General features: G+C 44.1%; 1 protein-coding gene across 9 annotated transcripts in view; it reads left to right on the forward strand.

The window, feature by feature from the left end:
- TPCN2 (two pore segment channel 2) overlaps positions 1-17,585 on the forward strand; it is a 65,265-nt gene that overhangs the window by 11,876 nt on the left and 35,804 nt on the right. For 8 of the 9 annotated variants that reach the window (XM_065592620.1, XM_065592619.1, XM_065592623.1 and 5 more), the window contains 3 exons: positions 55-232; positions 4,972-5,088; positions 9,817-9,923. In XM_065592620.1, the coding sequence (XP_065448692.1) occupies positions 55-232; positions 4,972-5,088; positions 9,817-9,923 (402 nt within the window). Of the gene's footprint in view, positions 1-54; positions 233-4,971; positions 5,089-9,816; positions 9,924-13,097; positions 13,196-17,585 lie in introns of those variants that run through there. The other variant, XM_065592626.1, reaches the window with a different exon arrangement.

The following is a 17,585-nucleotide window of genomic DNA, read 5'->3' on the forward strand; positions in this document are numbered from 1 at the left end:
GTGACCAGTGTCTGCTTCCTTTTATTCCTGTCTTTATGTTCCCCACCCTTCCAGGGTTTTGAGTTTCACCATTACTCTAATCCTGGCTCTGGCTTTCATTGAAACGCCTTCTTCGCTCACTGTCACGTCCGATGTACGATATCGCGGCACAGCCTGGGAGCCTCCTTGTGGCCTGACTGAAAGTATAGAGCTGTTTTGTTTCCTCATCTTTATAGCTGACGTCTCTGTGAAGGTGAGCAAAGTCATGGTCTCTACAGTATGTAAGAAGCATGTGTGCTTGTTCAGCATATTAATGGTAGACACGGTCAAAGTGATCTGTCTGTCCTTTATATTTTGGGAGATGGTGTGATTTGAACGCATATTCAGGTTTGCAGGTTTTGAATTTGTGGTGTTTGATTATATCTTAAATTTTGGAAAAAATGCAACTTCACGTTAATGTATAAAAACAGTGCAAAAACACTTCAAAATTAGGGAGATACTAGTCATGCATTTCCAAGAAATACAACCATATTTCCTTAAATTCAGACTGCTGTTCGCTGACAGTAAATAAAATGATAATTGTGTTGCTAAGGGCCAGATCTGGCTGACCTTATTTGGCCAGGTATTCTTACTAGTTTTGTTAGGGTTGTAGAATTGGGCCCTAAATGATCCAGCTTGCTCAGATTCAGACTAATTTCTGAAATTTGAACCCTTAAATGCTTCCTGTTTTTGAAGGATCAGCATTTTGATCCCTACACAGATATTTACCATGTGTTTGTGTGTGCGTGTGTGTGGTGAGGTGAGGAACATCTGCAACTTCTGTTGACTCTTACTTAGCTCTGCTAGTAGAAGAATTCTAGGAGTCAGCGTTAGGGGTTTTTTCCACATTCTATGGGAAATATTTGCAAACAAAGACTGAGGCCTTCTCTACACTGGCAAGTTTCTGTGCAGTAAAGCAGATTTCTGGTTTTAACTCCCAAGGTGTACACACTGCCAAGCCACTTAGCAAGCAGAAACTGCGCAGTTGCATCACTGTAACAAAACCACCCCGACGAGAGGTGTACATCTTTCTGCGCAGGAGGTAGAGCGCTGCAGTGCCAGTGTAGACACCCTGGTCGATTACAGCGCAGCGATTGGCCTCCGGGAGGCATCCCACAATGCCTGTTTTTGCCTCTCTGGTCAACGGTTTGAACTCTACTGCCCTGCCCTCAGGTGACCAACTGTCATCCCCACCTCTTAAATTCCTTGGGAATTTTAAAAGTCCCCTTCCTGTTTGCTCGGTGACGCGTGCAGTGGTCTCAGCACATCTTTCCAGGTGACCTTGCCTGCTCCTCGCACCAGGTGATCCCCCGCTTGGAGCAATGCCGAGCTGCCGGACCTCATCAGCATTTGGGGAGAGCAGGCTGTCCAGTCCCAGCTGTGCTCCAGCTGTAGGAATTATGATACCTACGGACAGATTTCATGATGCATGACAGAAAGGGGCCATGACCAGGACACACTGCAGTGCAGGGTCAAAGTGAAGGAGCTGTGGAACGCTACTCCGGTGCTGCGCCCACGAGCTGCCGGTTCTACAAAGAGCTGGACACGATACTCGGTGGCGACCCCACCTCCACTGCGAAGGCCACAGTGGATACTTCGGTGTCTTGTGTGCCAGTCGAGAGTGGACCGAGCCAGGAGGAGGAAATCTTGGATGAGGATGTGGAGGGGGAGGGGGACCCAGAGGCAAAGGACGACTTGGAGGTCAGAGATGCATGCAGCCCGGAGATCTTCTCTACCCCGCAGGAGGCTAGCCAGTCACAGCTGTTAGATCTTGGCGAAGCGCAAACAGGAGAGGACGCCCCGGTATGTGGCTTTGATTTTTGGAATCGCTCAAGTGCAAACAGGAGGGTTGCAGAAAGCAGGCTTGTGTCTGTATGATGTGTGTACCACCACATGCCTAGTCTGAGCGGTGGAACAGGGTGTTGATTGACTCCCTCACTTCATGGGAATCTGCCTCAGAGATCTCCAGGAAACTCTCATGGAGATAGTGGGCAACCCACTGCCGCAGGTTATTTAGCAGAGCTGCTTTGTTTCTTGCCCCATTAAGGGTAACTTTCCCACACCACTCTGCTGTCACTGTGCGGACCACTGCTGCACAAAGGCGAACCACATAAAGGCCAGGGCGGAAGCCGCACTCTTGGAGAAAACTCTCCCTTGATTCCCTGCTCACGAGTTATTCCTTAAACTATAAAGGCAAGAGGAATGCGACATTGATCTCGCCACGCATAGTAGCTATGACACGAGATTGCTTGTGGCATTCATGGAGGTGCTGACTACAGTGGAACGCTGCTCTTGGGCTTGGGAAACAAGCACTGAGGGATGGGATCACACGTCTGCGATGACGAGCAGTGGCTGCCGAACTTTCGGATGAGGAAAGCTGAATGTGGCTTCATAGGACTGTGTGATGAGCTCACTTCAGCCCTGTGGCGCAAGGACACGAGAATGGGAATTGCCCTGTCATTGGAGAAGCGCGTGGTGATTGCACTGTGAAAACTGGCTACTCCAGACTGCTACCGACCAGTTCGGAGTAGGGAAGTCGACCATTGGACTCGTGTTGACGGAAGTATGCAGGATCATTAATCACATCCTGCTCCGAAAGACCGTGACTCTCGGCAACATGCGTGACATTGTGGATGGCTTTGCGCAAAAGGGCTTCCCTGAATGTGGAGGGGCGATAGATGGCACGCATATTCCAGGTTTGGCAATAGCCCACTTAGCCACCGAGTACATTAATCAGAAGGGGTATTTCTCAATGGTTCTCCAGTTGCTTGTAGATCACTATGGGCGTTTCACAGAAATTAACACAGTCCGGGAAGGTGCATGAAGAAGGCATCTTTCAAAACACTGGCCAGTTCAGGAAGCTGCAAGCAGGGACTTTCTTCCCGGACCAGAAGATCATCGTAGGGGACGTCAAAATGCCCATTGTGATCCTGGGAGACCCCGCCTACTGCTTAATGCTGTGGCTTATGAAGCCGTACACAGGGCAACTTGACAGAAGCAAGGAGTGATTCAACCGGCTGAGCAAGTGCAGAATGGCTATTGAGTGTGCTTTTGACTGTTTAAAGACCCCCTGGTGCTGCCTATATGGGAGGCTTGGCCTGGCCAATGACAATATTCCTATGCTTATAGCCACCACATGCTATACGCTCCATAATATTTTTGAAGGGAAGGGTGAAAGCTTCACTCAGGGTTGGACTGCTGAGGCTCAGCGCCTGGAGACTGAATTTGAACATCCAGAGACCAGGGCTATTAGAGGGGCGCAGTGTGGGGCCATAAGGATCAGGGATGCCTTGAGGCAGCAATTTGAAGCTGAAAGCCACTAATATTTGTTGCTATGCTCGGGAGTGCAGTGCTTGTAATGCTAGGAGGTGATTGAGATTGGTGTAGATGATGCACTATGAAGGTTTAAGAAAATTGCCTGTTGCTTTACAGGGCTCTGTTTGTTTTCAATTAATGGAATAAAGATTGCTTTCAAACTGAAACAATTCTTTTATTAAAAAACAACCAGAGGAGAGAGGGAAACAAAAATACACATCAGCACTGAGAGGGATGGGGGAAGGGAGGGTCCCATGAGTAGGTGGGGTCCCGGGACGGTTAAAGATTTGTGTATGTCCAGGTATCCTATCCAACCTTCTCCTTTGGATTACAGTGCAGCAGGTACTGTACTTCAGCAGGGCTAAACTGCAGAGTGATGGGTGTTGAGTGCAGTGGGAGTCCGCAGGGCTGGACTGTGATGGGGGAGGAGTGGAATGCAGCGGGTACAGACTGGAGCCAGGAGGTTGATAAGAGTGTGTTGGCAGTGTCTGGGGGGCACATGGGAAAAAATTTTGTGACAATGGCTGCAGGGGAGGGCGGGCGCGGAGCTGCTCGGTTTGCAGTGCTAGTAGCGCCTGGAGCATGTCTGCTTGGTGCTCCATAACATTTAAGAGCCACTCCATGGCTTCGTTCTGGTGCGCCACGTTCTCCTTTTGGTCCCTCTTCTTGCTGTCCTGCCACTTCTTCAATTCTTGTTTTTCGGCTGCGGAGTGCATCATAACATCACGCAGCAAGTTCTCCTTAGTTCTTTGTGGCGGGTTTCTAATTCTGCGCAGCCATTCAGCCGCTGATAACAAAGAGGGAGGTTGGGCTCCCAAGGTCATATCTGTGAAGCCAAAATGCAACATTTTACAGAAACAGTATTATTTGCAACACACAGACCGCTGATTTAAAACACAGCCACTGTTCACATACCTGTCACTAACTGGTTGACCCTAGGCAAGCACATGAGCCACAAGACCCCCAAAATGGTGAGTAGCCTCAGGGGCAGGGGAAATCAGTGTTCCAGGACCATACTGTACACGGGGCATGTGGCTCTTGGGGAGAGCCAGCACTGTAGCGGGGGGCCTTATCATTATTGGCCCCACATTTTCCACAGGTTGTGTTCATTATTATCTTGCTGCTGTTAGTGAGAGCGAGCAGCATATTGGTCAACAGTGCGGGATCCATTCCTCCAGACTGAAGAGGTAGGGCGCGCAGTACACAAACTGTTGAAAGATGGCGCCAAATGCGGACGGAAGCACAGGAATTGCTGGGATGCGAAGCAATGCATCACGGGGCATTGGGACAGGACCCAGGATGCCCCACGACACCCTCCGCCTTCCCACAATTCTTAGTGGCAGAAGAAGAGATGCTCGGTGGGATAGCTGCCCAGAGTGCACCACTCCCAATACTGCTGCAAGTGCCGCAAATGTGAACACGCTATTGCGCAGGCAGCTGACAGTGTGAACACACAACAGCGGTTTCCCTTCAGTGCTCTCTGAGCGGCGCTGTAACTGCCAGTGCTGTAACTCTGCCAGACATACCCTTAAAAATAACACATCTTTTACAGTGTATTTAGATCAGTTTCCTTTTCAGTTTAGTGCCCACTCAACATGTTATGGTTTAACAGTTGTTTAAATTTTGTTTGCCTTCCAGAGTTATTTAATTGGTTGGGAAGAATTTCAGAAAACGAAATGGCTGCTGGCTTATATCCTGACACTGGTTGTTTCCCTTATCGACTGGACTGTGTCACTGAGCTTTTCTTGTACAGAGGTAATAACTGTTATTCCCTCCATCCCTCCCCAAACTATCAGGAGGCTTGTGGCAGGGAGGGAATTACTGCAGAGAAGGCCTTTAGGAGGGCCTTTACTGTGTGGTGCCTAAAAATTACAGTGCTGGGTGGGGTGTCTTGTCTTGTGTTTGCTGCTAGAGTGAGCATAATGAGACATTAGGAAACACCTGCTGTAGCAAAGCTAGTCTTTTGCGACACTTAATTTGAGTTTCTCAATAAAGGATGTAATGGTCTCTGTAAAATTGAATACAGCTTTGCCAGTATAAGTAGTCTTTGTGATAATTTGAATGGAATAGAAAAGAATCTGACCATTAGCAGAAATTTCATTGTGCAGGAGGAAGAGGACAGAATTTTCCATTGGATTTAACTTTGTAGGATTTACTGAAGGTAGCTGCCCATGGCCAACCCTCCCTCTCAAAATGTCAAGATAAATTAAGGTGTCCTGATTTTATAGGGACAGTCCCGATTTTTGGGTCTTTTTCTGATATAGGTTCTATTACCCCCCCATCCCTGTCCTGATTTTTCACACTTTGCTGTCTGGTCACCCTAAGATAAATACAGTGCCAAATCTTGCTTTTTCAGAGGGAGTTGCAGTCATTTTAACCATGTGACTTTACAAGAGTAATATGACCAAAAATCTTGTGACATGCTTCTAAACACACATATCCTAATCATAGTAACCTAGCTTTTCTCTCCTCTTCCTCCACTGTGCAACAGCTCCCCTGTCTGTAAGTGACTCACACTGAATCATCATCATCATCAATCAGTGATTACAAAATATTCAAATGATCCAAATGTACAGGAAGAGAATGAGGCTGGAGTTTTGCATTTTGTGTTAATGCAGATTCCTGTGCCAAAGCCATTGTCAAACACCACTCACCCGCCCCCGGCAAAGCATGTAAACCTTGCTTCAGATCATTTGCAGGAGTAGCCAGGGGTTTTACACAGTGCTGTTAGTGTTAAACTGTTAGACTCAAAATTTGTAATGCATATTTTAGTGACCAGGATACTAGTGCAGTGGCAAAGAAAGAATTGTTAATGTTGAATGGACATAACAGCTGAACTTGCATATGAAGCAGTAGTGTTCTGCTGTCCCAGCTAGCTTCTTTTTTATATTTTACCTGAGAGACAAGGTGGGTGAAGTAATATCTTTTATTGGACCAATTTCTCTTAGTTAAAGAGATACCCTTTTGAGCTACACAGAGCTCTTCTTCAGGTATAGAAAAGGTACCGTATATACTCGTTCATAAGCTGAATTTTTTTAGTAAAAAAGGGAAGCACCAGAGATGGGGATTGGCTTATGAACGGGTATAGCGAGGGAGAGGTGGGATATTGCTCCCTCTGTTGGGGGGAGGGGCTAGGAGAGGCAGCACAGCCAGCAGAGACAGAAGAGAAGAGGCGGGGAAGAAGCAGCTGCAGCTCCGGGGCTGCAGCCACGCCACCTGGCCCAGCCCGCTGGAACATGCTGCGGCCGCGCCGCCCTGTCTGGCCCGCCGGAGCAGGCTGCAGCTGTGCTGCCCAGCCTGCCGGAGCAGCTCCAGCCAGGTCAGTGATATCCTCCCCTGGCCCTCCCCAGATAAGATGGGATGGGGAGAGTGTGGGGGTCCCAGGTTAGGGGTGGGGTCATGTGGGGAGTAGTCACAGGGGTTACTCCCCTGACTCCCAGCTTCTCCCCCCCCCCCCCAAATTTCCCCACCAGTTGCTGTCCTGGCCCATCAGGGTAAGCCGTTGGCGTGCCAGGACACTTTGTTTACTTAGGTTTACCTCTGTGCCTGCGGATGCTCGAGGTAAACAAACCATCTCGGCCCACCAGCGGCTTATCCTGATGGCCTGGGAACCAAAGTTTGCTGACCCCTGAATTATAGGGTTGGCTTATGAACGGGTTATAAAAATTTTCCATTTTTACTTATCCATCTTGGGGGGGGGGGGTCGGCTTATAAACGAACCGGCTTATGATCGAGTATATACGGTAATCAGAATGTCACAGCTAAATACAAGGTGGAATAGATTGTTTAGCATAAATAGTTTACCCATATTGTAAGAGACCAAGGTGAAGAGATAGCTCAGTGGTTTGAGCATTGGTCTGCTAAACCCAGGGTTGTGAGTTCAATCCTTGAGGGGATCACTTAGGGACCTGGGGCAAAAATCAGTATTTGGTCCTCCTAATGAAGGAGGGGGCTGGACTCGATGAGCTTTCGGGGTCTCTTCCAGTTCTGTGTGGATTTATAGTTTACTGTAACAATGTCTTTATTAAGTTTGTGATTTCTAGTGTCTAGCAAAGTTATGAATGAAAGCTCTTCTTTTGAAGATGTTGTGCAAGTTTCCTTTGAGGATGAGGCTTGAGAGGTCAGATACGGAGTAATTGTTTTGTGAAGAGTGTTCACCCATCGGTGATAGTGTTCTTTGTTCTTTATCATTTTTGTGTGGGAGTTCTATATCTGACTCATCAGACCTCATCTTCAGAGGAAACTTGCACAACACTTTCAAAAGACAAGCCTGGGAGCTTAAATTCATAACTTTGCTAGACACTAGAAATCATGGACTTAATAAAGACAATGGATTTATGGTTTATTACAACAATCTGTAACCCACTAACAGCCCTGTGCCCTCTCCCGTGACAGGAGTGGTGTTAACAGGCCATTTCATCTTGAATGGATGCTTGAAATATGTGTTAACTACTTATGCTAAGCAATCTGTTCCACCTTGTATTTCGCTGTGACACTCGGCTTTCTATACACTGGCAAGTGAAAGACAAAACTTTTGTCATTCAGAGGTATTAAAAAAACACGCATCCCACCCCCAAAAGACAAAATTTTTGTTGATGACAAGCGCTGGGGTGAACAGCGCTTTGTCGGCAGGAGAGCGCTCTCCCACTGACAAACAGCGGCTACACTGTGCACCTTTTAGCGGGTGTGTGTCGCTAAAATCTGTGTAGTGTAGACATAGCCTCCCAGAGTATGTTTCCCAAACCTGAAGAAGAGTTCTGTGTAAGCTTAAAACCTTTTGTGTCTCCAGGGCCGGCATTTCCATTTAGGTGACCTAGGTGGTTGCCTAGGGCACCAGGATTTGGGGGGGGCGGCAATTCGTTGGTGGTGGGGGGTCCTTCCGCGTTCCGGGTCTTTGGTGGCAATTCTGCGGCGGGTCCTTTACTTGCTCCAGGACCCGCTGCCAAAGTGCCCGGAAGATCGGGAGCGCGGAAGGACCCCCCCCCACCGCAGAATTGCCGCCGCCGACCGGGAGCACAGAAGGACCCCTGCCTAGGGTGCCAAAAACCCTGGTGCTGCTCCTGTGTGTCTCACCAATAGAAATTGGTCCAATAAAAGATATTATCTCACCCACCTTGTCTTGCTAATATCCTGGGACCAATGCTGCCTACTTTTGTGGTAGATTTATATACAATCATAATAACAACAATAAAAAGGGCATCAGACCAAAACCCTGGTTGACGGAATGAGGTAAATGTCTTGTTTTGTTGCTGCATCAAGTTAAGTAGTCTCTATATTGGCTAGCAACTGCTTCTGTATCTAGACCGGTGTTAATATTTAGGCCTGGTCTGTACATAGTTTTTGTACATTTTTGCTATTTCAGGGAGGGGTGTGATTTTTCTACTGAAAATTGTATTATAACCTATTCTCCTTCTTTTATGGGAATGAGCTATACTGGGATAAACTCCTTTATAGCAGTATAGCTGCATCCAAACTTGGGTGGTGGTGGTGGGCTTGTACTTCTTTCACTATACAGGTATAGTTAAAATGGTATAGTTTTGTGTATAGAAAAGCTTTTTGGGAAAACCCTATGCACCCTAATGTACAAACCCTGGACCCATCTGTCTATAAACTAAATAAAACCTTTTGTGTCTAAAATGCTAGATTTACCTCCGTTCCTCATCCTTGTAGTGATCCTGATAATTTTTCAGTGTCCTAAGGAGTCCTTCAGCAAAACCAGAGAAGTAAAGACTTAATATTTCTAATGTAAAAAAGGTCTGTAAGGGAGAGGGAAAGCAGAAGTAAAAGATAAATACAACATGAAAAGTTTTGGACTATGTTCAAATATAATAAAAAAAATCAGATGACAAAACTATTTTCCCCTTTGAAGATCACTTTTAAAAAAGTAAAGAATTTGTTTTTAAAAATATTTACATAAAGGCTGATTTAAAAAAATTTCCCCTGTGCGCAATACAGTTTACCTTTTGTTTGCAGAATAAAACTTTGTAAAATCATATAGTTGGCAAGGGATTGACAACTAATGGTTAGAACAAGGGGCTGAGTTAAGAATCCAGGGTTATGGCATGCTCAGCCACTGATTCACTCTGTGTCCTGGAGCAGGTTATGTATTAGGTGCTTTTGAAAATTCTACCCTTAACCATTGTGTGCCTCAGTTTACCTGACTGTAAAATGAAACAAATGATGATTAGGTGCCTTGCAGGTGATTGAAAACTAATTCACAAGTGTTTGTAAAGCACAATGAGATCCTTGTGTACAAGGGGCTTTAGAAGTACAAAGTGTTCTAATCGCCTTCAGTTATTGTCTGACCTTTGGACTGGGTTTAGCTATTGCATAATAAAAAATTCCTTTTATGAATTGTCATTATTTCTGGGAATCCATCATTTTCTTAATCTTTTCTAACAAAAATGCCAAAAAAATTAGTGGTGTCTGCTGTGTGAAACTTTGTAGGGCTCAAATACCAAACCCACTATTTTATTTTCACAGACTGTGAGAATAAGACGAATTCTCCGGCCTTTCTTTCTCCTTCAGAACTCCTCTATGATGAAAAAGACATTAAAATGCATCAACAGCACTCTGCCAGAAATGGCAAGGTAGGTAACAGCACAGTAATTTCCCTCAGATCTGTTGCAGCCTGGTACCTGAACATGCCTTTTAGGTAGTCTCGTTATTCTGGGAGTGTGGAATCTGGACAGGTTCTATGTTGAGAGAGACCAGCTAGGTAAATGATTAGCGGATGAAAGAAAGTCCCTTACAGGAGCAGGCTATGGCCTACCTATAGCTGGGAAAATTATCTATGCAGTAACTTGAATGTTACCCCAGTGGTGAGGTGAGCTAATTCTGTTCTGTATAGTTTCTCATACTGCACTCATCCCCATAGTAGCTGAGTGCTTTGCAGTAGTGCATTAAACTATGTGACTAAGGGTTGGTCTACACTACAGAGTTAGGTCGACCTAACTCTGTAAGTGTCTACACTACAATGTTGCTCCCGCTGATGTAAGTCACCCACTACACCGACCTAATAACTCTACCTCCGCGAGAGGTGTAGTGCTTAGGTTGATGTAGTCAGGCTGATGCGGTGTCTGTGTAGACACTGTGTTACTTACGTTGCCTGTTGGCTGTCAGCTCCTCACGGGGCTCACAGCTGGATCCCCCCCTGCCCCAGGGTCGACAGTCCCAGATATCAGCCCTGCATGGGGCTCATAGTTGGAACCTTCTACCCAGCGAGGATGTATGTGCGCTCTAGCTTTCAGTGCCCCACACAGTTAAGTCGATGGAAGCGCTCCTGGTGAGGACATGCACCACCAACAGAGGGGGTGTAGTGTGGACATGAACCACCACAGTAATTACTGCGGTGGCTGTACATCAACCCATCTTAGGTCGACTTAATTTTGCAGTGTAGATAAGGCCTAAATCTGCACCTGTCATGTGGTGTTTGTTCTCTCATCCTCTTCCTCAGGGAGAGGTGAGTGCTGTGGAGTGTTTTGTTTTGGTAGGATTTTAGGGTTCTTTAGGTTGGTTGCTTGTTTTAAATATGCATGTTACTATGCTTCCCATCACAATGGCCTAAGGTTCTCAAAGTTTCACTTCCTTTCTGGGAGCTTGAGGCCTAGTGATTGTGTACCTTATCCTGAGAATTGTGGATATGATCACTCCTCAGTATGAGACCACTTGTCTATTTTAAGTCTTGCCAGAAAGCATGTGGTGCCTCTAAAATGAGTAGCAGTACTGATGATTTGTGCATGTGAACGTGTTTGTGTCTCACACTTGTATATAATACTTGGCACTTATCATTTTATATTGAAAGTACTATTGTGACCGGGGTCCTAGTGGGGAGCCAGCTGTAGACACTCTAATTGAGTAAACTGCAAAGAATGGGGCAGACAATTCCCATAAAGCTGGTGGATATTCCAATACTTAGCATAAAACAGTTTTTTTATTACCTTACTGGTTACTCAGAAGTCCAAACAACACAGTTCCCTTAAAATGATCCAACCTCAGGCCTCCCTCCAGGTACCCACGTCAGATATGATGAAAATTTCGGTAAATCTTATTTCATCATATAAAAGAAAAGGTTCTGCCAATCCCAAAGGACCAGACACGTTACCTCCCAGGTTAATGAATGTTTCAGATCTTACCCAAATACACGCTACAGCCAATTCTTATTAAATAAACTAAAATTTATTAAAAAACAAAAGAGAGAGAGAGAGTATGGTTAAAAGATCAATCTACATCCAGACATGAGTTCAGTTCATTGAGGTTCAGATTCCAGCAGAGATGGTGAGCTTTGTAGTTGCAAAGAGTTCCTTTAGAATTCAGTTCATAGGTCATAGTCCAATGTCCAAATCTCCTATTCAGGGCGTACCAGCATAACTGCGACTGCAGTCTTGCAACTCAAACTTCCCCTGCAGAAGCTTAAGCAGATCTGAGATGACAGAATGAGACCCAAGGATCTTTTATGTAATTTCATGTCCTGTTTGACAAGTTGGGAGTTCCTTGGGGAACAAAAGGTAATTAGGATGACTTTGAAGGAGGTCCATCACCATACTTAGCTATATGAATTAACATAAGGCCATTTGCTTGTTCCTCCACCATTCACAGTACATTTCACAGAGAGATGAATACCGAGAGATCCCGTGTTTACAATTCATTTAAATGATATCAGAATACAGCATAGACAGGGACTGTTGATTACATTATTAACCCTTCTCATACATATGTAAATACACAAAAACACAGATATTATCTCCCTACATGTCTTTTCAGGGTTATTTATTTTTCAGGATGTTTAACCCTTTCTAGCCATGCATCACACCCCCAACGTGAGACTGGTGTGAAATGGCGAAATTAGAGCTCCGGAAAACTGAACACAGGCTGTGGGAGGGGTCGCTGAAGGCAGAGTTTCAGGAGCTGGCTGGTAATGTGGCTGGGAGGCAGACAGGGCTCTGACCTTCCAAAGGGGCTGGGGCGCCCTGGGACCCCAAGATGGACCTAAGCTCCTGGATACACCTTAAGGACCTTCCAACATTATAATGAGCTGTGTTTACATTGAATTCTTTATAAGGCCAAATTATTAATGCATGCTTTGGCACTAGCCAAAAACTTAGTCCATACTTTGTGAAACACTTTAGTGAATCCAGGGTTTGCTCTATGTGTTAACTTAACATAGCCCTTAATGTTTTTCAAAGAGCATTTACTCTGGCATTCAGCCATGAAGGCTGTGAGGTGTTGTAACTCAGTTTCCCTTTGTGCACAGCAGTTCAAGCTTGTAGTGGTTTTTCTGCTGTATACAGTTTCAAGATTAGATACAGGCACTAACTGTGAAATATCAGTATCACCAGGCCTTTTAACATGGTGTGTCTTGTCATGTAATGAAACAGTATAACCATGAAGGCTTTTACAACATAATGAGTTCTTATGTATTACCCCCAACATGGTCAAGGGTTTTTCCAAAAGACCAGGCACATTGTACATTTTTACAGTTCTTGGTATCAGCAACAAGTTAGTTACAATCATTAGTAGTAGCATCAGTTGTATCACAAGTGTACATTTAGTTATTTTTGTCATGCCAAGTCTTTGATTTAGACAAATCATTCTTTAGGTCAGCTTGTTCAATATCCCTTTTGAGCCTTTGTAGCTTTTTCTTGACCTCCGGGTCTTCCTTAACATAGGCTTTCAGTTTAACCACTTCCTTGGGGTTTTGGTATTTTAGGTTAACCTGTGGCTTTTATTTGCAAGGTTTAATCTTTCCCTTCCTCCCTATCCAGTAGGGTCAAAATCTGAACTCTCTTTGTAACATTGGCTGGCTGGGTGTGTCCTCTTTGCTACCAACTATGTGCAAGTCTTTCTCTCCCGAGTCAGTCAGGTAATTTGCATCAACATAGACACTGGCTTGTTTACTAATTTTCAGATCCTTAACTGTTACCAATTCCAAGGCTGGACTCTGTCTTAAAGAGGTATCTTCCCTTTTCACTAGCATGTCTCAAGGTTCTTTTGTCCTTCCATGACCAACCTCTGCTTTCACATGGAATCAGATATCAAGTCCACTAAGAGACCACAAGACAAGTCCAAACTTCCTAGAGATGAGAGTTTACCTGCCATTTTCACTCCATCTGAAACCTTCTCAAAGCTATACACACTGGGTCTTTCTAAAGCAAAGTCGGTGGATCTATACACCTCAGAAAGACTCTGGCAGCTGGGAACTGAAACAAGTCTCCCAAACAAACTGTTGCTTTCTCTATAAGTGATTCACCGTGAGTTAACTCAATCAAATCACTTCCATACCCATCAGTTGCAGCAAACTGCTTGCAAAAACTACCCTGAAGATTTTTCTCTTCAGGAATCTTTCTAAGCAACAACCCATTTTTTAACAGAAATTCTGCCCTTACCCTTTTCATCTACGGCTTGCTCTAAAGGAACCTTTTTCTGAGCAACAACAGACTCTTTCTGGGTTTCATTTAAATTCAGAATCACCACTGTCCCATCAGGAGCATTTTCACAAAACCCCCTTTTAGATAAACTGCTAGACTTCATAGTCACAAGATTAGAAGTATTCTCTTCCTTGTTACAAGTTTCCACACTGTCAGTGGGTAACATAGTCAAATCACCTTCATGCTTTCCTTATGCCCTGGCTATGATATCACCCTAATCAGACAAGATTGTCATATCTTTACCCAGCAACACACTAGCAACAGGCAAAATAGAAGCACCAGAATCGTTTGGTTTCTGGGAGCTATTTATGACATCAACTGGATGCAACCTAGTTACAATGTCACCATCCCTAGCAGACACAAACTTAGGAACATTCCCTTCCTGGGCTTTAGTTAAATCCAGATCCAACTCTAGGACAACTGATAAATTTTCAACTAGCATAAACCGAGAAGCACATTCTGTCTGCTCTACAGACAAAGGACTGGAGAAACATTCCCCTTTAACAGACAAACAGCTTGGGATATCATTTCGCTTGTCCCAGCACACATGGCTGTTCATGGACAATTGCTTGGAGATTGGGGTAGCTCCCTTCATAGGCAAGTCATTACCCCAAACAGACACAGGAACATTTCCTTCACTGTCACAATTCTCCACCCTGATAACAGGTAAAGGATAGGGATACTCATGTTCCCCTAACCTTGCCTTCCCAAACTGCTGATTAGACAAAGCCATCAGCTCAGAAGTCTGCCTATGCTTATCTAAACTTCCTTTGCCTTCCCCTACCTTAACAGATAAAGTGCTGTTTTCCACAAGTAAAAATGCATATATGCATATATGCATCCAAAGAAGTGGGCTGTAGCCCACAAAAGCTTATGCTCTAATAAATTTGTTAGTCTCTAAGGTGCCACAAGTACTCCTGTTCTTTTTGCGGATACAGACTAACACGGCTGCTACTCTGAAACCTGTCATTCCACAAGTAGTGTCTTATTACACTGAGCTACTTTAAGCACATTACTTTTACCTGGGTCAGGCTTACTTTCCCAAGCTTTACTAGTCAACAATTTATCGCTTACCAAGAACGTATCCCTTCCTTTCTCAGGGCTTTAACCTGATCACCAATTTTAATTTGCTCTAGAGAAACATCTTCCTCCGCCTTATCTAATGCCAGATTCACTTCTGAGATACCAGACAGACACTCAGAAATTCTTTTCCATGTATGCACTGCTTCTTCGCACAGACAAACAGCCATCTTCCTCGGACAAACATTTGGAGAAACTCTCCATAGGCAAATCCTTGCCCCTAATAGACACAGGCTCAGGATTATTTCTTTCCTGTGACTGGTTTATGTCATCAGCTTGACTGAACAAAGTTTTAATATCATCCCCAATCAAACGATCCTTAGGAAATAATTTAATTACACCAGATATAACTTCATGTTTAACACCATTCCATTCAAGATGGATTCTGGCTAAAGGCACACTTACAGTAAACTCATAGAGGATTACAATATTCACACTCTGATTTGGTAAATAATCTTCCTCTTTGACAAGATCTGCTTTAACAAGAGTGATGTTAGAAGCTGTAATTTGCCCTAAACAGCTTTTACCATTGACTTTTACATTCTGTGCACAAGTTACGGGGTTACCTTGACCCAAGCTCACAGTAAAAGCATTTATATAAAAGGTGGCAATGTTGGGGTAAATTTGATTACACACGTCTGCTTAGAGTCAAACAACATACCAACTTTGTTACAAACTGGATAGATTCTATCCCCATCTTTGCTGTTGAGAAGAGCTAGCATTTCAGGATGATACAGTTCCTGCTGTTCCTTTATTTTTCTGAGTTGGAGCTTAAGTCTGTCCACTTCTGCCTTAACTTCTAGTTCCTGGAATTGAATATATGCCATTCTTTGTTCATGATCAAAACACAGGCATTTTCTTTCTTTCTCCTTCCATATCAGCTATTTTTTGTTTTTGTTCAAGTTCTAGCTGCTGGTTTCTCCCGGCAAGCACTTTCACTGGGTCTGCTTCCTTATCACTGGCAATTAACAGATTTTTCAGTTCCTGCTCTGGAGCCTTTTGCTTAAAATCCAACCTACTCTGTAAGCACAATTCTTCTGTGCTTTTTCTGTCAGAATCTTGATCCTGGGTCTCTCACTGTAACTAATTTTTAACTCTTACACTCTCTAATATCTAAATTAAATTTTGACAAGCGTGTGGTTCTGATCCAAAAACCCAGTTAATCTGTGGTAATGTGTATCCAAGCACGACTGTGCCACTGTGCGCAGGGCCCTAGTGGGGAGCCAGCTGTAGTTACTCAATTAGGGTGAACTGCAAAGAATGGGGCAGACAATCCCCATAAAGCTGGTGGATATTTCAATACTTAGATTTACCAAGACAGCATAAAACAGCTTCTTTATTACCTTACTGGTTCTCAGAAGTCCAAACAACACAGTTCCCTTAAAAAGAACAGGAGTACTTGTGGCACCTTAGAGACTATCAAATTTCAGCATAAGCTTTCGTGGGCTACAGCTCACTTCTTCAGATGCATAGGAAGTTGATGGATTTCTGTAGCTGTAGCCCACGAAAGCTTATGCTGAAATAAATTTGTTAGTCTCTAAGGTGCCACAAGTACTCCTGTTCTTTTTGCGGATACAGACTAACACGGCTGCTACTTTGAAACCTGTCATTATGCAAGGCACTGCATTTAGCCGTATGGAGTGGAAATCCATCAACTTCCTATGTATCTGATGAAGTGGGCTGTAGCCCACGAAAGCTTATGCTGAAATAAATTTGATAGTCTCTAAGGTGCCACAAGTACTCCTGTTCTATTTAGTTCCCTTAAAGTGATCCAACCTCAGGCCTCCATCCAGGTACCCACGTCAGATATGACGAAAATTTCTGTAAATCTTATTTCATCACGTAAAAGAAAAGGTTCTGCCAATCCCAAAGAACCAGGCACATTACCTCCCAGGTTAATGAATGTTTCAGATCTTACCCAAATACACGCTACAGCCAATTCTTATTAAATAAACTAAAATTTATTAAAAAACAAAAGAGAGTATGGTTAAAAGATCAATCTACATCCAGACATGAGTTCAATTCATTGAGGTTCAGATTCACAGCAGGATGGTGAGCTTTGTAGTTGCAAAGAGTTCCTTTAGAATTCAGTTCATAGGTCATAGTCCAATGTCCAAATCTCCTATTCAGGCCATACCAGCATAACTGTGACCTCAGTCTTGCAATTCAAGCTTCCCCTGCAGAAGCTTAAACAGATCTGAGATGACAGAATGAGACCCAAGGATCTTTTATACAATTTCATGTCCTGTTTGACAAGTTGGGAGTTCCTTGGGGAACAAAAGGTAATTAGGATGACTTTGAAGGAGGTCCATCACCATACTTAGCTATACGAATTAACATAAGGCCATTTGCTTGTTCCTCCACCATTCACAGTACATTTCACAGAGAGATGAATACCGAGAGATCCCGTGTTTACAATTCATTTAAATGATATCAGAGTACAGCATAGACAGGGACTGTTGATTACATTATCGACCATTCTCATACATATGTAAATACACAAACATTATCATTATCCCTACATGTCTTTTCAGGGTTATTTATTTTTCAGGATGTTTAACCCTTTCTAGCCATGCGTCATGACCATGTACATTAATCCTCATAACCCCCTTGCATGAGGAGAAACAGGCATCAATTGGTTAAGTGATTTGTCCAGGACCTCTGAGAGAATCTGTTTCAGAGCTGTGAGTAGAACATAGGGAATTCTTGGCTCCCAGTTATGAACTCCAACCGTTAGGCTACCTT

The sequence above is a fragment of the Chrysemys picta genome, chromosome 4, assembly GCF_011386835.1.
Source record: "Chrysemys picta bellii isolate R12L10 chromosome 4, ASM1138683v2, whole genome shotgun sequence".
Taxonomy (NCBI): Eukaryota; Metazoa; Chordata; order Testudines; family Emydidae; genus Chrysemys; species Chrysemys picta.